Genomic DNA, 23,822 nt, shown 5'->3' on the forward strand with positions numbered 1-23,822 from the left:
GATACACAGCAAGTGACTAAGGAAGATGTATGTGACATGATAGCAAGTTTTGTGGAAGACACTCTTGGAGCAGATTTTCTTGGGGAAGACCTACTGTACCTACGGAGTCTACTGTATGTCGATACATTGTCATACACCAAGACACATCTACACTGTTTTTTGCCAGTTTGCAACTTTGCTACTATAAGTATTCTATGCTTCATTTATTATTTATGTATATATTTCATATCTAATTTGTCACATTTCGTTTTTCAGTCATACCTGCCATTGAAACCAGTAAATACAAATTTTACAGTGTGAAAATGACTTGAGACTATTGTGTGTGTTTCGAATGACCTAAATGTTAGTGTGTAGTGAAAGTACAGGTCTGTAGGAGTGTTTTGACATAGAACGTGTGCACATGCAAATAAAGGTAAACTGCAAAGTGTCCAATTTAGTCCGAAAATGTCACATTATTAGATTGTGGCCGACTTTGAGGGCCTGTCATTGCTTTTTTTTTAAATAGCTTGGACCTAAATGTTAGTGTGTAGTGAAAGTACAGGTCTGTAGGAGTGTTTTGACATAGAACTTGTGCACATACCTGTGTAGTGTTTAATCTGTGTAGCCTATGTAGTCCAAAAATGCCAAATCTCTTTTAATGATTAAATGATAAATTAAACAAAATGATTACAACAATTCTTATCATGGAAAAACGTTGTACAGATTGTATAGTTGCATTTTGTTGCTTAATTGTTTGTTTTTTTGTGTAAAAAGACGTTTATTTAGTCAACATTTGAGTGTTATGAATTTCTAGAAATTACGCTCTTATTCTGAAAAAATCGCACCGGAAGTCTTACTCTTATTCCAGCTGGCGGAACACAGGCTACTTGACGCTGCCCCAGATAGCAGCATAACAACATGAAGTCGGATTGTGTGGTTTTTGCAGTGTGAAATATTTCGCCTGGTGCCAGAAGTCGCCCACGCTTCCTGACAGCAACCACCGCAGTATCGACTTGGAGCTCTACAGTGAAGTGAGCTTTATTTTACATTATGGCTTCCAATCTGTGTATCCTTCTCAGAATAGCACTCTTTTATTGTCGTTTGCCCAAGTGCAACACTAAGACATTTTCTTTACTGGGAAAAAAAAAAATACGTGTGTTATTAGCCATGATTTATTTTTCATCTAACTTTCTTCTGTTTTGTTTTATTTCCTGTAGGCGTTGCTACACTGTACAAAATGTCCATCTGAATAAGTCGCTTATGTATTCAATCTTAAAATCCTGCTTTTTCGTAAAGTGTTGAATAAAATATCCCAGTTGTGAGGTAATTACACCTATTTGCAATTCAGTTTCCAGAATTTGTCTTTATTCAAGTGATATATTGAAACAAGATGCGTGCTCTGATCTGCATGTTTCAAGATGATGTCACAGTTGTTGTTTTTTATTGGATTTATTGCACTGGAAAACTATAGTGACTATACCTCACCATTGGAAGAAATTATCAGTTACTTCAAGAAAAGTAAGATTGTAAGACAGTACAAAGCCATATTTAACTTGTTGACCTGTTAGGACTGACACTTTTTGCAGTGTAGGTTTGGGAATAACCTGTTTCCGCATTTCCAGTAATCTGCACTGTGTGTGTGTGTCATAGGTAGGCTATGGCTCTATTTGAAAACTGCTCTGTGCTTTTGGAGCTGAAGACTTTGCCCTTTAAGGAGAAGAAAAGGCTGAAGTTGGCAGTAACAGAGAATGGAGGCAACATTTCCTATGTGGTGAATAAGCAGGTCAGATGCTGTGACAGTCGGCCTGTTTCTCTTGTTTACATCTTACTTCCTACCACCAGGGTTAGACCGATAGAACTCTGTTGGCAGATACATCAGGCCGATATTTTTTTTTTTTTTTGAACAATTAATCGAAATTTTATTGAAATCGCAATATGTCCTACTGCAATTTTCAAATCGCAGGAGGCGCAATATTTGTTAAAGGCGAAATGTGTCAAAATAGCATTTTAAATTAAATATTGTGGTGCTGCAGAGATGTCCTGGCCTACACATCATATTCTACAGACTTAAGAAAACATCTTTGTTTGGTACAGATCCCTGCAAAAATCACACCATAATCATTTTAATACGTTTTTCAATGACTAATGATGTAAAAATTATCACTCCCTCTAATATCGCAAATCATATCGCAGTTGCAATATCAGTCAAAAGATAGATATTTTTTCAAAATCGTTCAGCCCTAATTGAGATGTAAAATCTCTTCTGCAAGAGAGGCCTGGCCAAGACAGCAGCAATTTAACATACATGTTAGTTCCAGGTTACAGATACAAGTTACAGATAACACAACAAAGAAAATAACTTACAAAAATAGAAACATAAAACTGTATCATGTCAAATACAAATTAAAATCAAGTGCAATAAAATTGGGATTTGGGGGTAAAAGAACTAACAATTTAGACATAGCCACTAGGGCTGTGCAAAAAAATCGATACAGCTGAGTATTGCAATATTTTTTTCCATGATACTGTATCGATTTTCCAGCCTCTCATATCGATACATAAAAAAAAAATATTCATGTTTTAAATGTATGTAAAATGTCCTTCAATTTCCCTCAAATCCCTTTGAATTAAATAGTTTTGACTCAATTTGTCCGCTGAGTTATCAATATAATGTGATGTACATATTAGACTACCCAGGTTGTATTTTCAGCTCTATTTTTAAATTTTCAGTAAATTATGTAGAGTATTACGATGTATCGCAATATGTATCGTATCTCAATGTATCGCGATACAATTGTATCGTGACCCATGTATCGTGATACGTATCGCGAGGTCTTTGCCAATACCCAGCCTTAAAGTCACAGCTCCCTGTTGACTGTGTTCACCAAGCAGAATCAAATTTTCCAAACAGCAGAAGAGCGCAGGCTATAGCTGCCAGTATTACGTACTTTGTAAATGTCCTTAAACTGGATATCGGCCAGTCAGTGTCATCCACCTCTGATATGACCGATATGATGCAGTTTGTTTGATTGTACAGTTCATCAACACTGGTTGTCTATGGCAACAGTTCTCAACCTGAGGGCCGCGAAACAATGTTGGAGGGTTGCGAGATGATTTGTGGGATAGGGCAAAACATATACTATATTTATACTGTATATTCTATTATTTATGCTATATTTATACTGTAAAAATATATTATCTTGTCTATTTTTTCTGATTTTTCTCTAATTTTTGCTTTTTTCTTGTGAAATACAGAATAGTTTTCAGCCTCTAGGCCTCCTCTGATAATTAAGTGAAACTGTGATTCTTTGGCTCCGCCCACTGAGGTTTAACTCAACCCAATGAGATTATTTCTGCCTTTTAGAAACGTATCTATAGCTAAGCCTCCAGTCTGCTGTGTGCTCTGTGCCCTCCTCCCACAGTGCTCTCTGATCGTGACGGGCGACGTGTCCAGTCTGAGCTCCAACAGGCTGCGCAGCATCCAGAAGCACCAGACCCCGGTGGTGGGACTGGACTACGTTTACCGCTGTCTGGAGAGAGGAGTGCTGCTGCCTGCCGACCAGTACATGCTGGACACTCCTCCCTCTGCCTCTGCTTCTCTTCCTCCTCCTCTCTCTCTCTCCGCACCGAGGCCAAGTCCACTCTCACAGCAAGGTAGTCTTATCCTGAAAAATTCACTTTGAGAGGGAGTGAGGGTGAAAATTTGGATTCAGTTGCTATAGTGGTTTATATGCTTGTATAAAATGTACTTTTTTATGATTATAATCTGTGACATTTTCATATATAAATATCCGTTTTGTTGCTCTCTATGGCTGATTGAGCACGACAGGGATTCAACCTATACCTGGTTCATGAAAGCCTCACATTTCCTAGGAAAAATCCCTCTGGCACACAGGAAGTGATGCGTTTTACATTTTCGGTTTCAATTACAATTTCCCATTTGGCAGACCCTTTTATCCAAAGTGATGTACACAGGAGATTTTAATACAACACAAGCAAGGATCTAGTCAGGAGAGAACAACGAGAGTAAGAGCCATAAAGCGAAGTTCTAGTCTGACAGGACATAGGTGCTACGAGGCAGTGCATGGAGGCAGATAAAGAATTAGTATTATTATTATTTTCTTTTTTTAGCAATTACACAGTCCATTAGGTGAGAAGGTGTTCGCTAAAGAGCTGGGTCTTTAGCCTTTACTTAAAGATTGAGAGGGACTCTGCGGATCGAATGGAGTTTGGTAACTCGTTCCATAACAGAAAAAGAAGAAGAACTGGGTAGTTAGCATGAGCAGTGATAGCCACCATGACTGAACAGACCGAGAAAAGAGAAACTCAAACTGCAGCAACAGAAAATCCAAGGCCCGCCCACACTGTTTGATTGACAGGTGATCTGTGGGAAGCCTAAGATTGAAGCTTAAGATGAGGGAGGGAGGGAGGGAGAGGGAGAGGGAGAGGGAGAGGGAGGGAGGGAGGGAGAGAGAGAGAGAGGGAGAGAGGGAGAGAGAGAGAGAGAGAGAGAGAGAGATGCATTTTGAGTAACTATTTCCCGTAAAAGTATTGTCCAATACCGAGAACTGATCTGATCCATTACTGTTAATAAGCAACATAAAGAAAACCATTAACTCAATGCCATTAGATAAAACTGACTGAGGTGAAATCCATTTTACACCATTGGAGAACTGCATGTTTGTGAATTTAAAATGAGTCAAAATGAATATGTGCAACGTGCAACTGTTTGTGCATTCAAAGACTTGGCATTGTTAGTAATTATGGATGATTACACATGTTGTGTGCGTATACTCCATGAATGAATGAAGCCATGAATACAGAAGGCAGAGGATCTATCAGGACTCCACCCAGTTCCAGCACAGTGACGGATGACTCCTCTCAGTCAGTATTCTTCTTTGCGCGTACCACAGATCTGAGTCATGAGTTATATGAGTCTTATAGGCAAGACGCTGGTACAACAGCTATTGTCCTCTCCCTCTGTCCTCAGTGCGTTGATGTATGGACATATTGACTGAAAATCCAGTTTTAACTCAGTGAGCCGGTTTAAATGGACAGGAATGTGTAGGTCAGATAGTGTCTGTTTGCTCATCGGGTGTGTACAGATGTCACTGCACATTTAGATTTTTGTTTTAGCACAATTAAACCTTTGGCAGGGGCGTGTCATGAACATGTGACGCGAGGTTGGGTGTGTTGCTAATGTGTGTGTGTGTGCACTGTTCTGTGTCTTTTAGTGTCTAAGGTGCCAACAAGCAGACCAGTTGCTGAGAAGTCCAAAGAGCAGACCCAGAGTCTCGACGCTGGCAGCCTGACTGAGGAGGCGGGGAGTCGGGAGAAGACCGGAAACTTCCTGGAAAAGTTCAGGTGTGGATCGCCTCCTGCTGCTGTCAATCACTGCTCAGCAACAACAGCATTATATTAACAGGGAAGATGGCATACAACACATTATATACATTATATAAGTACAAATTATTAAAGGTGCTATGTGTAGCATTTTTAAACATCAATATAATAATAATAATAACTTTATTTGTATAGCACTTTTCTAAAAACAATGTTTACAAAGTGCTTTACATACAATAAAACGCAAAAGCAGCAATAATAGAAAATAGGCATAAAAGGTAATATATGAGGTAGACAGGTACAACTAAAAACACACAAACAGAGATACAATTAAAAACAGATCGAAATTTACATAAAAGTGTGTGCCAATTTTTTTTAAAATAAAAAATAGGAATAAAAGGTAATACAACAGATAAACAGGTACAACTAAAAATAAACAAACAAACAGAGATACAGTTAAAAACAGACAGTATATCATTGTCAAATTAATTGTGATACCTTGGTATAACTGCTATCAACAAATGAGACGGTGGTCAAGATGATCATTAGTCTCCATTTCACATCAGTGGTATTGTTAGTGAGTTTCTCAAAATGAAGACCACATTTCCCATAATCCCTGTTTCTTTTACTGATGCAAAGAGGATGTTGCTACTTGCCTGGATTTGATCGTTTTCCCGTTTTTTCTTCCCTTCCGTTTTATCCCATTCTCTGCTTCTACGGTCAAAGGTTTTGTCTTTCGTTTTACTAAAAAGGATAAACATCTTTGTACTGATTTTTCCATTGGCCTTTCACTCGTTCCACCATCTGCCAGTACGAGAAGCTCTGAAAGCTTTTAGTTGTAAAGCAATATCTCCTTGTGTCACAAAGCAATCTAGCAGACTTCCCGCAAAATCCAACCTAGTGGCACACAATGTAAAAGTATACAGTTTAAGGTAGATTTGTAATACTGAACGAGAATAGTTTATTCATGCACAGCTGTCACATGGAGATAGCTGCAATTGGGAAAAATCTCCTGTTCAAGAAAGTAGTTTCTTAGCTTCCAAATAATACACAATTTAAGAAAACATAATGTGACATTTCAGTCATGATTTTCAATCATCGGACCTTTGGATGACTAACAGTTTCTATCATGTCTTATATTACATTTTGTAGATTTTGTAAACTTGTAAAGTTGCAGAACAAATAGGCCCAGATAAGGTTTAGGAAGTTTATTGATCTTTGCCTTTCTGTTGTCAAATGTTGCCTATTCACAGAATATATACTGAAAAGGACAATGATCTTCCGACATATCCGTACAATTTTCAAGTGGCCAAGTACTCCATCTTTGAAAAGGTAAAACTTCATGTTTTGTTTTTTTCTTAGCTCTGATATCCTCTGCTAATTGCCCCTTTAGTGTAATCTGGTTCTCTGTTGAGTTTTCTAGTGGATATTGTTGCTGTCCTTCAGAAAATATGGTTGTCTGGTTTCCATTGATACCCATGATGTAGATGTTTTTTTTGGGGTTTTTTTTACATATTTTTATAAAAATATGTCTTTGCCCAAAAAATATTAATATTGGTGCTACTATTACTACTACTACTTATACCACTACTACTACTACTACTACTATTATTACTATTACTATTACTACTGCTACTACTGCTACTACTACTACTACTACTACTACTACTACTGCTACTACTACTACTACTATTACTATTACTATTATTACTACTTCTTCTACTACTACTACTACTACTATTATTACTACTTCTACTACTAAAACTAATACTACTACTACTGCTACTAATACTACAACTACTGCTACTACTACTACTACTAATAATAATAATAATGATATATGTTCCTGTATTTCCATGTGTGTGTCCAGGTTAACAGCAGTACCTGGTCTGTGCTGGAGCTGCAGAGTGTCAGAACAGTGAGCGGGCAGCAGTACTGTGTGGTCAGGTACTGGAAGGACAACATAGCAGCCAAGGTGAGGGGTCTGTGGTATACTGCTGACTGTAGTGTATGTCACATCACATACCTTATTGTTTTTTTAAACATGAGTTTTGTGAGCTACCTCTTCAAATGGGCATAATCATCAGTATAATAATCAGTATTGTGCTGCAGCGGTTACGAGAAGCCTTCATCAGAGTGGTGATGAAGACATCTTGCAAAAACTATTTGACCCACTACTGTTCAGAAACTCACTGAACTGGAACGAGCATCTATAGCATGTCAAATAGAAGTTCAGGATTTTATTGTCCACAATATTCAATTTTATTTTTCAGCCAGGCATAAAACATACTACACCCTCACAATAAAAAAAAACATACAGAAATGACCAACACATGACTATGGATGTGGGAGCGTGTGGTGGAGGTTAGCCAGGTTTCCAGTTTACAGCATGAGGGAAAAACTGCCAGCCTGTCTAGTCAACGGCGTGCTCTCGCTCAGATAAACAATCGAACCAATCAGCGCCTTTATGGGCGTGTCTAAAGTTTGAACCGTGCCTCCAACGGATTTTCATTGGCATTTTGGCAGAATATTATTTGTTGAAATCACCCCCTTAACCAACAAATTGTCTTTGCAAGGACGATATTTTTTGTCAAAAATGACCGACAATCTTGGTGAAGTAACGTCAGAGCGGCCGGATACGTCAGTCACTAGTGATTGGGCCGGGGAAAATCAACCCCTCCCCCACACACACACACACACACACACACACACACAGGGAAAATGGCTAAGAAAGAAGCAACCTCAGGCTGAATAATGGAGTGGGAACGAAACGGACATTCAGTCTGAATATCAGGCTAAAAACACTACTGATGTACCTCCTGTCCTCGTCCTGACAGTCAGCGGCGGTGAGGGACCGGCTGGTGTTCGTCTCCTCCTCTGAGGAGGCGGTGGAGGTCTACCAGGCCCTGAGGGAGCAGCTGCAGGCCGCAGGACTCCAGCTGAGGAACAACCTCCCTCCACAGGCCCGCTACCTGGGCTCCGTCCCGCTCAGGCAGGTCAGTCACACATTTCTTACACTACATTTGCAATACATAAAGCTGTCAGAGTTTCTCAGCCTTTTCCAGAGCGACTTCCAGTGAGTGCAACAGCAGAATAAGCTTCACTTCCTAGATCATCAACATTACAACCAGTGTTTTTGCTTGTTTACTACAATACGTGACATGACTACTGACCATTTTCTAAAGCATACCATACTTGTTTCTAAAGCATACCATACTTGTTTCTAAAGCATACCATACTTGTTTAGATGTTTGAATGCGTTTTTCCTCCCTTCCAGGCAGCCATTCATTTCCATTAATTTCAGTACAGTAGGAAAATCAATTTGCAGAGACTTGAAACTTGCTTGAGATAAGTAATCCATCACAGTGAACATCCTCTCTGGGTTTATTTAGGTCAAAGTTACTTTATCTTTGCGTGGCACCATTCCACTCTGTTGCACTCAGAAACACACACAACAGAATGTATGTCTCCGCCAGAAAATAGTCCCTGTTTTATCCATTTTATTCATCCATGACATCTAGACCTGGGCACAAATATTAGCTGGAGCAGCAGAGAGTTTTAAAAAAGGTTTATCATTTAAAAATGTAAAAATAAATAGGGAAATCGAGTAAATATTCAGAAATCTGGTAGAAATATGGTATGCTTTGAAAATGGCCAGTAGTAATGAAAAGTATGTGTGGGATGAAACGAGTATGAAGTATGAAATGGGATAAAACAACAGTATGGTCCTAATGGTAGAATTTTTGTTGATATGAAATCTAAAACCTAATCTTGACCTAAATTTGACCGTTAAAACAAACAAAACATAGTCACTGCTTGTAGGGCAGAATGCAGTGGTCGGATCAGTTGATTGGCACATGCTCTGTGTGATTGACAGCTGCTGCTGGAGGAGAAGCTGAACACAGGAAGTCTGTCACAGGAAGTGGGCGTGTTCGTTGAGCTGCTGTGGACCGAAGCGCTTGGTTGCCTTGGCAACATCCTCAGAGTTTCGATCACCAGTCTGAGCCTCAATGATGTAAGGTCGGGTCTTCCTCTCTGGATTTGTAATGTTAAAATCTCATTCTGTCCATGCATTCTCTTTTGAAAGGGCTACTGACTGACTTGATTTGGCCAGCAGCATCAGCTGTCACATCATCTTTTTTTTTAAATTTTAATATATTTTTATTTAAGGAGACTTGCATGAAAAAAAGTATACCGTCCCTCTGCTAACCCTCCCAATTCTCCACCCATCTCTTTTGTTTTTTACTGCAGCCGGGGGGAGGGGGGGGGTTATATTCAGAGAAAAATCTAGAATTTTTGAGATTAAAGTCAGAAATTTACAAGAAAAATAAATTTGGAATACTCATAAATTTTGAGGGTTTTTTCTCACAAATTTCTGACTTTAATCTCAGAAATTCAGAGTTTTTTCTCTGAATATTACCCCCCAGCTGCGGTTAAAAAAAAAACAAGCAAATAATAAACATGTTGTCCCCCACCAGTGATGTAGTTCCATCCTTGGGTCAGTCAGTGATTGCTGAGTGAACTTGAAATATGAGTGAAATTGTATAAGCATTTTTGTTTGGGACAATGAAAGGACAGATTGACCATATATTTCTGTTGCCTAGTCTTCTCAGAATTAGGCTTACAAGTTATATCTTGAAATGTAGTAACTGTAATGGTCCTGATTTACTCATACAGTACAAAATATAAGAACTACAATACGCAATAAATACAATCCGTACATTACACAATGTACACTGCAATACAATTTATAATACAATATACAATATAACATACAACACCAGGAGCGTGAGTGTTATGAATAATATAAATGCTAAATGATAAGTGATATATGGTATTGCACAGTAGGTAAGTGGTAATATGATATAAGTAGTCAACACTGAGGCACAGTGGTAGTGCAGTGATGATGCAATAACAGTACAACAGTCCAACAACTGGACAATAACTACAGTGTCTTGTGGTTAGAGGTTTGCCCAAAAATTCTCCATTGACTCTCACTTCAACACATCAACCCAGTCTGATGTCTCCAAGTGTGTAGAGTATTATGTTACCTATGATAACTTAAACTGGATTGCTTTACCACTGAGTCCCCATTCATTGTCCCCCACATTGTATGATAACTTTAACTGTATGACCTGCTTTACCACTGAGTCCCCATTCATTGACCCCCACATTGTATGATAACTTTAACTGTATTGCTTTACCACTGAGTCCCCATTCACTGTCCCCCACATTGTATGATAACTTTAACTATATGACCTGCTTTACCACTAAGTCCCCATTCACTGTCCTCCACATTGTATGATAACTTCAACTGTATGACCTGCTTTACCACTAAGTCCCCATTCACTGTCCCCCACATTGTATGATAACTTCAACTGTATGACCTGCTTTACCACTGAGTCCCCATTCATTGTCCCCCACATTGTATGAAAACTTTAACTGTATTGCTTTACCACTGAGTCCCCATTCATTGTCCCCCACATTGTGTGATAACTTTAACTGTATGACCTGCTTTACCACTGAGTCCCCATTCATTGTCCCCCAAATTGTATGATAACTTCAACTGTATGACCTGCTTTACCACTGAGTCCTCATTCATTGTCCCCCACATTGTATGATAACTTTAACTGTATTGCTTTACCACTGAGTCCCAATTAATTGTCAACGCCGCCCCCTAGTGGCACAAAGTCAACATTACAGTGTGACTAACAAATGGACGGAGACCGATCCATAGTCCCCCCTTTGGTGGGGGACAAAAAATTCAATATTGAATTTTACGGTAGTGAAGTAGTATCAGAAGTTTGGTTATTGCGACAGCACTAATAAAGCTGTAAACCTCTCGCTCTGCCTGTGTGCAGGTGAGCAGGGCCGAGGGCTTGTTGCTTCAGGCTCAGAAGACGCTGAGGGGGGCGAGGCCCGCTGAGGCGGCGGCGCTCCTGGACGAGGTTTACACCCTGCTGCCGCACAGGGAGCCCCGCCCCCCCGCCACCGCCAAGCTCCTCTCACAGAAACTGGACCTCTGTCAGGTAAACGCACAGATGGACACACACACACACACACACACACATACATACACACACACACACACACACACACACACACACACAGCATTATACACACGCACCTAGGGCTGGTCGATGTACACAATTGATATCACGATAATCATCAAGATATCAATATGTAATCGATGTTTCGATATGTAATGATATCTACTAACATGCAAAATCACATAAATAATAAAATGAAATAATCAAATTGATGTTCATCACATTGAACTGCATGCTAATATACTGTATAAGTATGATAAATTGTGATTTTCTGGAATAATTGTAGTGTAATTTTCCAATGATATTCCCTAATTTGTCTCATCTTTGTCTCCGTCTCATTTTGTGAGAGACTAATTAGTATTTGCTTTTAATCATTCATTTGGACAACAGAATTGTGTTTCACGATAACTTGACATCATAATTTCATCAGTATATGATTCTATTGAAAGACGATAAATGCTACACACACACACACACACAGAAACACTATTCTGAAGCCGTTTATTAGCCCACATCAGTAAACCCAAGTCACCAAAGGTCTGTGGGCATTTCCAGACTAACACAAGTACGATCATTTCTTTGTATCAAGTTGATCCGAGATGTTCTGAACGTGAGCGAGGTGACTTTGAGAAGCCCCGCCCCTTCCTGTCTGGGGAAGTACCGCGCTCTGAGGTGCAGCATTGAAGCGGTTCCCCCCGGTGGCCCCGAGTTTCAGACCGTGACCTGTCTGCTACAGGACAGGTAGTGTCACAAATGTGTGTGTGTGGTGAAGTCCTGCAGGCCTGTGTGGGTTTCTAAATGTGTGTGTTTTTCAGGTGTGCCTTTTACATGTCGTTGTGTGTGTGTGTGTGTGTCCCTCTCCGCCCCGCAGCAAGGTGCAGGTCCGACAGGTGCTGCGTGTCAGCAGAGGGGTGGAGCTTCAGACGTTCAAAAACGAGCTCGGCAACATTAAGCCCCTCCTCCACTCCTCCAGTCCCAGCAGCTTCGTGGGTATCCTGTCTCGGTGAGATCACACACACACACACACACACACACACATACACATACACACACAACCAATGCAATTTATTGACAAGAGGTGACTGGTATATGAGTGTGATATAAGATATAACGCATGCTTGAAATTTTACAAGCCCGCGAGCCTTTGGACAGCAGTAACAAATCTTCACCGATTTTTATTGGGAGCAATTTTTTAAAGCTGCTCTATGAAAGATTTTTCTGTAAAAACACATTCATCCTATCAGCCTAAATCACAAAGCATGGCTGCAACAGAGAAGAGCGTCCCATCCCCACTAATTCAGCCCCCCCATAGATTTGCCCTGTTTGCCCAAATTCAATTCTAGTGTCAGGTCATGAATCAAAGCTTAAGAGTGAAATCCAAACTGTCTCCTACCCGGCAGCAGAGAAAGCTGGACTCAGCAGGGTTAGATCTTCTCCTCTCTCGTCTCTTTGGTTTCTTTGGTATAAAGCAGTGGTTCTCAACGTGGGGTCCGGGGACTACCAGGGGTCCTTGAGGGGGTTCCAGGGGGTCCTCAGCAAGTTGATAAAATTGTTAAACTTCACCATTATTTAATTTACAAGAAGATGTAGATGTAGAAGAATGATTATTTTGATCATAGTTTCACTGTTATCTCTCTACCTACAATAAAGATAGTTATGGAATTCTGGACAAAATCATATCTCACAATAAAAATATTCACAGATTTGGGTCAGAGAGACAAAATCTCATCAAATGGGGGTCTGTGGCCCTAATGTGGACTAAATTAGGGTCTACTTGCTGCCGTTTTGGTCCGCCAAAGTTGCCTCATGCAGCTTTAAAGGCCACTTCTCTAATCTTTAGGCTTATGTGTCCAACCAGAAATATTGATACTTTAATATAGTCAATACATCAAAATGTGACAGAATAAGAAATAAATAATAGAAATTCTATACTCTTCCCCCATATACAAGATGTACAAGATGTTACACAAATCAATATCCACCTGCAGCTTTGACATATACTGCACATTTTGATTGTCCTTGACATTGGATGATGAAGAAATGAGATTTCACTTGGTTTTTTTTAATTTTTTATTTACTCACTGTTTTCTCTCTCTGTCTCTCGCTCTCCAGTGGTCTGCTGCTGCCCCGTATGGGAGTGGAGCATCATGGGATTGAGAGAACAGACATTGGTAACCTGGGCAGTGGAATCTACTTTAGCGATGCCATGAGGTCAGTAGAAAAGAAGAGAGTGAAGAGGTTTATTCCAAAATAAAATGTCAATTTGTTTTTTAAAAAAGTAACACCTACTCCCATAAAAAAAAGTTTGCTTATATGAACCTAAAACACATGGGATGCCATTTGAGTTCCAATTTCTGTGATTAGATTACGTGTAGATTACATTTTGAACACAAGGTACTTTTTGATTACATTGATATGAGTAACTCAGCTCACGGTGGGGTACAATGCACGGTACAGGCTTCACAGTTCGATACAATGACGATATTTTTAACAAAGTTTAAATGGAAACAAATTATGACTGTAGAAGATTCTTTGCTTATTGCTTAGACATAAAATGTAAAAAAAAAAACAATATTTTCAACTTGAAGTTTAACCTATTCCTACAGTTTATTTTATAATGCTTTCTTTCTTCGTTATATATTTTTCAGTGCAAAAAGCAAATAATGGAATCTGTTGAATAAAATAAATCAAAATCAAAATAAATATTTTTTTTAAGGAAAATTAGCATGTCAACATTTTCAGGCAGCAGCTGACACCTTTGACAGTTAGCTACGTACACACTGCCAAAAGTTGGTAGTGACAACTGAATTTATGAATGAGAGTGAATTTGCATATGTCTGGTCATACTGGAGCAAAGCAGAGTAAATTACCACTGTGTCTGTACGGATAATGTCTGTAACCATAGTAACTTTTACTTCAGACCAATATGGCGGCTACCACTGCCTGTATTTTCAGTTTATTTGACACCAGTAACACCAGTAACCAGAGGCATCAGTTTATCCATAAGATCTTAATAAACCACCACAGACAGCGGCGTCACATTCTCTTTTTCCACCGCATGGACTTGATACTTTCAACCGCGACATTTGGGCCGAGACCGCAGAACTGGTAGGAACAACCGTTTCATATCTATGGGAACAACCGCAATGTTGAGGAAACAGACTGGATAGAAAATTTGAAAATGTCTCACAACATTTACCTCCGTCCGGATTGCTGATTCCACCCTCTGGCGTTTAAAGTATGTAAATGAAAACAAAGAGTAGTCTACATTTTGCCTATCGTCACATTTTTGGATCGCGAAATTTCATCCCACGATACCTCGTTACACCCCTAGTGCCAGGTGATGATATCACCTTCTATAGAGTACAACAGGTACAGACCTGGCACCAAAGATCAGCCAGTGGCAGATGGCAATTTCAGTAGCATGCTTGTTACCATTAGATACCAGGCTTTACACAGATTTGGGTTTGGGGTTTAGCTACTCTTTAAGAATCAAAGTAAAAACCAAAAACAGTGATATAAAAGCAAGTCTATCAAAATGCATTTTAAGAAATAACTGAAATGTTACTGAACTAGCTTGCCTAAGTTCCTCAGGCAGGTCGTTTCATCGTCCAGGGACTCTGACGGTGAATGAAGCACAGTCACCCTTAATATCATTTTTTTCCCACCTCCTCCGTCTGCAGCACCAGTCTGAAATACTCCAGGCCCGGTGCGACCGACGGCTCCCGGCTGCTGCTGGTGTGTGACGTGGCTTTGGGGTGCTGCAGGAACGTCCAGAGGAAAGACCCCAGCCTCCATCAGGCCCCTGAGGGATACCACAGCGTCCACGGGGTCCGCCGCACCCCCTACACCCACTCTGAGTTTGAGGTGTGTGTGTGTGTGAGAGAGAATAGATCGATAGATAGATAGGTACTTATCCTGATAGTTTGGTTTTTATTCAAATCCAATTGTTTACACTGAATTTACATTGTGTGTGCATATTATGTGGGTTCTCGGCTTTCTAGTGTGTGTGTGTGTGTGTGTGTGTGTGTGTAGACAGACAATTATTTTATTCATCGCAGGTGGAAATTCACTTACTCATGCACATTGACTTTTTTGTGTTTTTTTGTGTGTGTGCACGCATGCATGTGTGTGAGTGCAAGAGAGTCTGTGTGTGTGTATGTGTGCATAGAGTAAGTGTGTGTCAAGATGTGAGTGTACAACATACAATATGTGTGGATGAACAGCTATGTGTGGGTATATGTGTGGGATTGTACGGTACATTATGCTATATTACGTGTGCGTGTGTGTGTGTGTGTGTGTGTGTGTGTGTGTGTGTGTCCACGTGTTTACATCCCTACACCCGCACCTGTGTGTAGGTGTGTATGCTAACATGCAGTATATCTGCTGCAGGATGATGAGTACGTGGTGTACAGTCCAGATCAGGTGAAGCTGAAGTACGTGGTTCAGTTCAGCGTCGATGAAGACCAGCTGAAGGACTTCAGTCCCGCCATCGACACTTCAGCTGAGCTGCCTCCTCCCTCCACAGACCGAGGTAAAGGCCACAAAACTATAAATAATAATAATACTAATAACTAGGGCTGAACAGTATCAATATCAAAATACCATTTTAAATGAAATATTGTGGTGCTGCAGAGATGTCCTGGCCTACACATCATATTCTACAGACTTAAGAAAACATCTTTGTTTGGTACAGATCCCTGCAAAAATCACACCATAATCATTTTAATATGTTTTTCAATGAAAATGAGAATAATGATAATAATAATAATAATAGCAGCTCAAAGTGCTTTACAACAAAGAAATTACATGCATGAAAATAGACATAGAATGAGCATAACATAAGAAGGAAAATAAAACCCACTGAATAGTAATAAAAAATAAAGTTAAGAAATAGAGTACATAGAATGCATAAAATCAAGTAAAATACAACATTTTAAAAGAAGTGTAGCAGTGCATAAGTGCGAAGCAAGTGCAAGAAATAAAAAAAAAAGAGTTTCAGGCCTGTATCAGGAAAGTCAGAGCTAGTTAAAGGCTAAAGTGAAGAGATAAGTTTTTAGCTTTCTTTTAAAAATATTTAGTGAGCTGGCTTCCCTGATATCTATAGGTAGTGTCTTCCATAGCTTTGGGGCGTAATGATGTAAAAATGATCATTCCCTCTAATATCGCAAATCATATCGCAATTGCAATATCAGTCAAAATAATCACAATTAGATATTTTTTTTCAAAATCGTTCAGCCCTACTAATAACTTTATTTGTATATTTCTAAATACATTTTGGAGTTCATCACCGGAGACCTGCATGGCCTTCTGTTACGCTAACTGTGAATCATTACAATATCCTCACATTCCTCACAATCCCTTGTTTATGAAAGGCAGAAGCAGCAGAACAGACGTAATTTCTTCAGGGTGTCTGCAGGTCCTGAAAAAGACTTTAAGTGTTGTAAATCATATTATTTAAACTCATTTAAAGTCTACAGTTAATGCTGGGTTTTTTTTTTTTTAGACACAATTAGGTCCAGTCATACAGACTTATATTATGATCGGTCTACAGTTTTCGTTTTCACATCGATTCGATTTGTGAGTTCATTTTTATATATCATTCTAACTGCCATAAAAAAAGCTCTTAAAAAGTCTTAAATTTAACTTTAGCTTTTTGTTTTGTTTGTTTTTGTGTGTGTGTGTGTGTGTGTGTGTGTGTGTGTGTGTGCGCGCAGTGCTGTCTTCTGAGGAGGACGGAGTCGGCAGCAGTAAAAACCCACTACATGACGTGACAGCCGGACTGTTGGACCGCTTTGGTCAACAGCTCCCCCTGCAGGCCGTCCATGTGAAGTGCAAACTGATGGATCTGCTCTCCCAGGTATCTGATAGCCTGATAGCTGACAAGACAATAATAGATAAGAGAAAATAGAAACATTAATCATTCACAGTTTTGTCTTTGATATTTTGTTTCGTGGGTTAGGTTCATGGTACAGTTCAGTGGTTAGAGATGAAACTCGATCCACAATTGTTTTGCCTCACTAACATATTTGTTTATAAAGCAGAGGTGGGGACTCGAGTCTTAATTGCTTTAGACTTGACTTGATGCATGAAGAGAAGACTTGAGACTCGACTTGACTTGGGTTCTGGTGACTTGGGACTTGACTCTGACTTGTACTCTGATGACTTGAAAAGGTTTCTAAAGTCTTGACTTGAGATCTTGTGTTTGTGTAAATGACTTAGATTGAAAGTGATGAGGTTTGTTCCAGCAGACGACTGAATTTAAATTCTGTTTTCTGAATTTGTATGGAATGATTGAATTTATTGAAGTTGAAACTGATTATAGAAATCAAACTCATGATGCTCTTACCAATTTTATCCTATTAAAACCATATTGCATTGAAAAGTCCTAGATATTTAGTTTTCTTTAAGATATTAAATTGATACTGGACTTGATTTGTTCTGACTTGACTTGCTGTTCTACATTTAGACTTGAGACTTGACATTAATGACATGGACTTGACTTGGACTTGAGATGTTGTTAGTATGACTGTCAGTTTATCTCTTCTGAAAAACTGCTCTGTGTTAAAGCTGTCCTCCCCTGTCGACTACCAGGTCGTCATCTTCCAGAAATACACCAATCAGAGCTCTGCACCCATTGAGGCTAAGTACGTCTTCCCATTGGATGATTCTGCAGCGGTCTGTGGGTTTGAAGCGTTCATCAATGGGAAACATGTGGTGGGACAGGTAACGCAGCTCAGGTTTTTCTTCTCATCGATGTTTGGTCTGATTGATTTTTCCCTGAATGCCTGTGTTACCTACAGCAAGTTATTATTGTTGTTTTTTTTATGAAAATGTAATAATATTGTGCATTATGTAATAACCAACCAAAATGGATGTCTTCATTCATAAAAATCGTTATAACATTATAACAACAATGTTTATTTTATGCATTCTAGCATGAATCATACTTACTCAAAATTCATTTTAAAAAGATACTATTAGTTCAGTAGATTAGTATCTTTCATTGGTCAAAACTACATGAAGTGTCACTGTATTCCTTAGCTTCATAGAAACTGTACTTGAGGTTCATAGAGACATAGAAACTGCACAACACTGAGTGTTATACTGACACAAACATCTAAGTACTGCTACACACAAATGTCAGGAGACAAACACACACACACACACACACATATATGTAATAATTTTTTACAAAATGTGGGGAAATTTATTACATATTGCGTTCAAGCTGTGTATTACAAAATGCGGCAGATTATTACAAAATGCGGGTGTTATTACATAATGAAGTGAAAATGTATTACATTTTGTTGTGTTATTACATAATGCGGTGTTATTACATAATGCGTTGTTACAAACCCGTATGCATGGCATCTATTTTGTATTTTATATATGAAACAATGTTTTATGCATTTGTCCCTGTTAAATAAACGAGTAAATAAAATAAATAAAATATGTATTATTAGCAAATACCATTAGAGCCCGGTGTGACTGTGCTGTCTGTTTGGATCCCAGGTGAAGGAGAAAGAAAAAGCTCGAAAGGAGTACAAGCAGGCCATAGAGCAGGGCCATGGAGCCTACCTGATGGACCAGGACGCCCCTGTATGTACAAGCTCTGCACTCTACCAAACACATGAAAATACACATAAAAATAATCATTTCTCCATTGAGTTAAGATCTGTTATGAAGCCAAGTATTAAAAACAGACAGGAGGCTGCAAAGCTTCTTAGCTATTCTTGGCTATTCATTGTGAAAAGTTAAAACCTGTCTGATGTGTTTTGGCCCCATCAGGCCTTCATCAGGCCTTCATCAGACCTTCATCAGGCCTTCATCAGGCCTTCATCAGGCCTTCATGAGGGGAAGAAAGGAACGCATCAGGCACCGTTTTAAAATTTTTAGAATATGTAGCCGAAACAGAATAAAGGCTTTTTAACCTATTTTGGAGTGCCTTGCATCACTTTTTCCAAATAGCAATGTATTATTGTTTGAAGTTGATGAGTCAGTCAGTACACTTCAAGATCATAACCTTTTGTTTTTTTTTATCTCCCACTTCCTCTAAGTGGTCAGTTTTCAAAAGGGAAGGATTCTCATGTTTGTGATCTTTTGAAATGCTCCAAAATAGTCGATGCTGAGTCTCCGTGTGCTTTGCGATAGTGGTGATGTCATCTTTGTGCGCCCTCCAGGATGTGTTCACCATCAGCGTGGGGAATCTGCCGCCCGGCGCGACGGTCCTGATAAAAGTCACCTTCGTGTCGGAGCTGATCGTGCGGGACGGCGGCGTTCTCTTCTCGCTGCCTGGCAGCGTGGCGCCGTGGCAACAGAGCGCCGCGCTCAACCAGACCACACAGGTGAGGAGAGACCCAAAACAACACGAGTCCATCAAGGTGTTACTGTGAAGGGTGTGGAGAAGGGCAGAGGGTTCCCAACAAGGCAAAACACAACACCAGGAAAAAGTACACTCCCAGTCAAAAGGTTGGACCCACCTGATTGAATGTTCTGTGTTTTTCATTCTCTTGAAGCCATTTTGATCTAAAGGCTTCTGCTTAAATGCTTGAAATAGGTTTCTTAGACAAATATAAATAGTGAAGTTGATCCTATGTATGAATTTCTTTCCAAAGCCTTTGCCTTTCCATCAAGGCAAAGGGCGGCTACTTTAAAGAGTCTAAAATATAAGACAGTTTGGATTTGACGTCTTTACTATTATTTTAAAATGTGGAAAATAGTAAAAATAAAGAAGAATGTGTTGTGTCCAAACTTTTGACTGGTAGTGTAGATGTGATTTTTGTTGAGTAAAAGTTTAACTTTCTTTCCCTATATGTGAGGTGCTCAAAATTAAGGAAAAAAAAACAAAAAAACAATCCTGATAATGTCATCAGCTGTGTGTTTTTCTGTCTTTACCGTCACTCAACAGGTTACTGTGGAGAAAGTGTGTGTGACTGACCTGGCAGCAAGTACAGGGTGAGCAATATTTTGTGTTTTTTTGAACTGGATATAATAATGATAATCATAATAATAATCATAATAACTTTATTTATATAGTACTTTTCTTAACAATTGTTACAAAGTGCTTGGACAAAGTAAAATGAATCATGTAAAAAATAAAACATTAAAATAAAAACAAAATAATATAAAAACAAAAGATATAGATTGGATCACTTGGAGAAAAGCAAAACGGACATTTATTTATATGAAAATGGTGTGTATTATGACTATGAATACTGTACAGTGGAGAACAGGAAATATGGGAAAGATAGGATAACATGTAACAAAGGTCATGAGCAGAGCAATTAGTGTCACTACTCATTAATTTTAAAATTATTATAAATATTGTCGAGCTAAGTCCACATTACCAGCGGAAGTATCTAAATAATGACAGACACAAAATCCTTCTTTTAAAAGAACCATATTGGGTTTTTTTTGCATGTTTTAGCCCATTTACTACACTGCACACATACTTTACATTACTTTGCATTACTTTCCACAGCATACCATACGTTTTTAGATGTTTGAGTGTGTTTTTCCTACCTTCCAGGCAGCCATTCATTTCCATTCATTTCCTTACGGTACGAAAATCAACTTGCAGAAACTTGAAACTTGAGCTTGAGATAGGTAACATCCTAATGGCTGTTGACGGCATTTGAAGATTTAGTTTGGTCAGTTTCTTTGCGTGGGATTTTGGTTGAATGTTTGGCATTGATTTGTGAAGTCTGTAGGTCTTCTGGTGCGTTCATGTGCTGGCGAGAAGCTCCGACATCTGGGACTGCAGCTAGTATTAACCACTTTGTTGACTTGTTCATGTGCGCTCTACTATAATTCTGATATTTCCAAAGTGACTTGAAGGCGGAATAAGACGAGGGAAATCTTTCATCGATAATACGCCAATAAAGAGGTTCCATATGGTCCCATATTGTGTAAAGCAGGACTCTCCTTGCCTCTGTGATGATAAAGGAGTTGGATGGTCTATCTAAACATGGTGAAAGTATCAAAACGCACTGTCGGCAACTAAATCCACACAATCCATATTAGAAAAGCGAGCCTCTAAACGAGCCGTTTGGACTTCCGTAACTTTGTGGCGTCACAAAGGTTCGCTCATTATTATTTTTGTAAGAAATAATAGACTAACAAAGTGTTTTTTTTCAAAGCGGTTGAGCGGTTGTCATTGTTTATTACCGGAGAGTTTTCCCTACCTGTAGCTGCCGGGCTGCAGTGTCTCACGTTTCACCGTTGAAACAGTTAGCCAATCAGAACAGAGGGTCGTTAATATTAATGAGCCTTAAAGGCACAGCGACAGAAACAGCCTGTTCTTGGTAAGGCTCAGAGAGATGCTGGAAAATGAACATGTAAAAATGGATTGAGAGTGTTTTTGGTACATGACACCACACACACAGCTTTGAAAAGACCTCAAGACACAAAATAAAACAATGGAAAGTGGAGAATATGGGACCTTTAAGAATGTAATGCAAGTAACAACCTGTCCTGATCTGTTTGATCAGTAACTGTAATGTGATTACTGAGTAGTACAGTAATGTCTTACTTTACTTTGTCACAAGAAAAAATGAGTCATGAGTCATATTTGAACCACTGACTTTATTGGTACATGGTATGCATTTGAACCTGCTTCAACAGCCCACACTGTACATATAGACGTTTACTGTTGTCCTAAGCTGAAAGGATTTAATTTCTCATGTTTACTGCACTTTTGCTTCTCCACCAACCAAGTAACTGTTTGGAAACTCCAGCAGTCGTAACAGAGGATGTAAAGTGGGACGTGCTTTAACAATTTGACCCTCCCTGTATTGCCGTGATTCTCAACCTTTTTCATATAAAGGACCCCTAATTTTTATTGTTAGATATGATTTTGTCCAGAATTCCATTACTCTGTATTGTAGGTAGAGAGATAACAGTGAAACTATTATCAAAATAGTCATTCTTCTACATTCTCTCATTGTGTTAACTTCTTGTAAATTAAGTAATGCTGAAGTTTAACGTTTCATCAATTTGCTGGGGACCCCCGGGAATCCCGTCAAGGACCCCTGGCGGTCCCCGGACCCCACGTTGAGAACCACTGCTGTATTGTATGTTTAATATGTACTGTCATATGTATAGTTAGATGTTGTGTTCAGTGTTTATCTGTCGGCCCTCAGAGAGTTCACACTGGACATGTCCATTGAGATGCCTTATGAGATTACCAACCTGCACTGCGTCACTCACAAAGTCAAGGTGAAGGTAAGAAATCCTAGCAAGACTGTTTTCATACTGCATTCATCCTCATATTTTTCATACACCTTAATTTTATACATTTTTTTTTCCAAATTTTCCATTCATTTTCTTTGTCTCAGTGGGCTCCTACACAGGTCTGGACATGTATGGTTAAACAATTTGGTATGATGGAAATTGCACAAAAACGTTTGGAAAAATAGGGGAAAATATTGTTGTACCACCCCAATATTCATACAACTACACAATTTCTGTGGTTTTAAATCCCTGTCATCTCACATATTCTGGTATTTGGCACTGTAAAGAATAATCTCCAACAGCAGAGTTGGTAGGGACTAGACGACTATCAAGATGACAAAATCTTCAAATCAAATGAAGAAATTAAGGTCTGGAAAAAGTCTGTAATTTTGAAATTGAAACTTTGTTGGAACCCTGCTGCACTGCTGTCGTTTGCACACCTTGCGTATATAAATTCATATATATTTCATGCATTTTTTCATTTACTCCTACTCAATACATTCTACTATTGAAATTGTCGGTTCATGTTACATATATTGTAATATCAGCCATTTGTTCTTCTATCCTGTTTTTCTTTGCTGTTTCTTTTCTTTATCTGTTGCTGCAATGATGCGATTTCTCCACAAGGACCATCAGAGTTTCATCCAATGTAAAAATCTTGAATGGCTGGATGTTTTTACTTTCTGTTAACTGTGTGTGTGTGTGCGTGTGTGTGTGCGTGTGTGTGTGTGTGATCCCACAGAGGACGGACTGTAAGGCGGTGGTGAGCGTGCTGCCAGGGGAGCTGATGGGTCCGGATGGTTTCCAGCTGTCAATCACTCTGTCTGAGATCCACCTGCCCAGGATGTGGGTGGAGAAACACCCAGACAAGGACAGCCAGGTCTCTCTTTCTCTCTCTCTCTCTCTCTCTCTCTCTCTCTCTCTCTCTCTCTCTCTCTCTTACTCTCTCACCATCTGTCTCTCTCTCTCTCTCTCTCTTTCCAGGCCTGCATGTTGGTTTTCTATCCAGACTTCGACGTCCCTTCCTCCTCGTCCTCCTCCGGCGAGGTCGTCGTCCTGTTGGACACGTCGGAGTCCATGAGAGGAGAGTCTCTGCTGAGCGCCAGGAGAATCGCCCTGCAGCTGCTCAAAAACCTCGACCGCAGCCTCAGACTCAACGTCATATTCTTCGGCACAGGTCGGTTTGATTTGTGCTCGCTTTTTTTTTTTTTTTTT

General features: G+C 39.4%; 1 protein-coding gene across 1 annotated transcript in view; it reads left to right on the plus strand.

Moving 5' to 3' along the window:
* Positions 1-890: 890 nt before the first annotated feature.
* The window catches only part of parp4 (poly (ADP-ribose) polymerase family, member 4), a gene marked incomplete at its 3' end in the record, with an annotated part of 28,659 nt that continues 5,727 nt past the window's right edge, over positions 891-23,822 (plus strand). Inside the window, exons 1-22 of the mRNA XM_071513582.1 lie at positions 891-1,010; positions 1,630-1,762; positions 3,402-3,633; positions 5,214-5,343; positions 6,576-6,654; positions 7,193-7,297; positions 8,160-8,318; positions 9,200-9,337; positions 11,184-11,351; positions 11,962-12,113; positions 12,244-12,375; positions 13,485-13,583; positions 15,056-15,239; positions 15,765-15,906; positions 17,090-17,232; positions 17,967-18,098; positions 18,888-18,974; positions 19,556-19,720; positions 20,284-20,330; positions 22,517-22,598; positions 23,350-23,487; positions 23,592-23,784. Coding sequence (XP_071369683.1) covers positions 1,637-1,762; positions 3,402-3,633; positions 5,214-5,343; positions 6,576-6,654; positions 7,193-7,297; positions 8,160-8,318; positions 9,200-9,337; positions 11,184-11,351; positions 11,962-12,113; positions 12,244-12,375; positions 13,485-13,583; positions 15,056-15,239; positions 15,765-15,906; positions 17,090-17,232; positions 17,967-18,098; positions 18,888-18,974; positions 19,556-19,720; positions 20,284-20,330; positions 22,517-22,598; positions 23,350-23,487; positions 23,592-23,784 — 2,833 coding nt within the window. The remainder of the gene's footprint in view (positions 1,011-1,629; positions 1,763-3,401; positions 3,634-5,213; positions 5,344-6,575; positions 6,655-7,192; positions 7,298-8,159; positions 8,319-9,199; positions 9,338-11,183; positions 11,352-11,961; positions 12,114-12,243; positions 12,376-13,484; positions 13,584-15,055; positions 15,240-15,764; positions 15,907-17,089; positions 17,233-17,966; positions 18,099-18,887; positions 18,975-19,555; positions 19,721-20,283; positions 20,331-22,516; positions 22,599-23,349; positions 23,488-23,591; positions 23,785-23,822) is intronic.

Source organism: Centroberyx affinis, unplaced genomic scaffold (genome assembly GCF_046629955.1).
Source record: "Centroberyx affinis isolate AG114_WGS23_722 - 3 ecotype Tasmania unplaced genomic scaffold, CSIRO-AGI_Caff_v1 ptg007354l_1, whole genome shotgun sequence".
NCBI classification, from domain to species: domain Eukaryota; kingdom Metazoa; phylum Chordata; class Actinopteri; order Beryciformes; family Berycidae; genus Centroberyx; species Centroberyx affinis.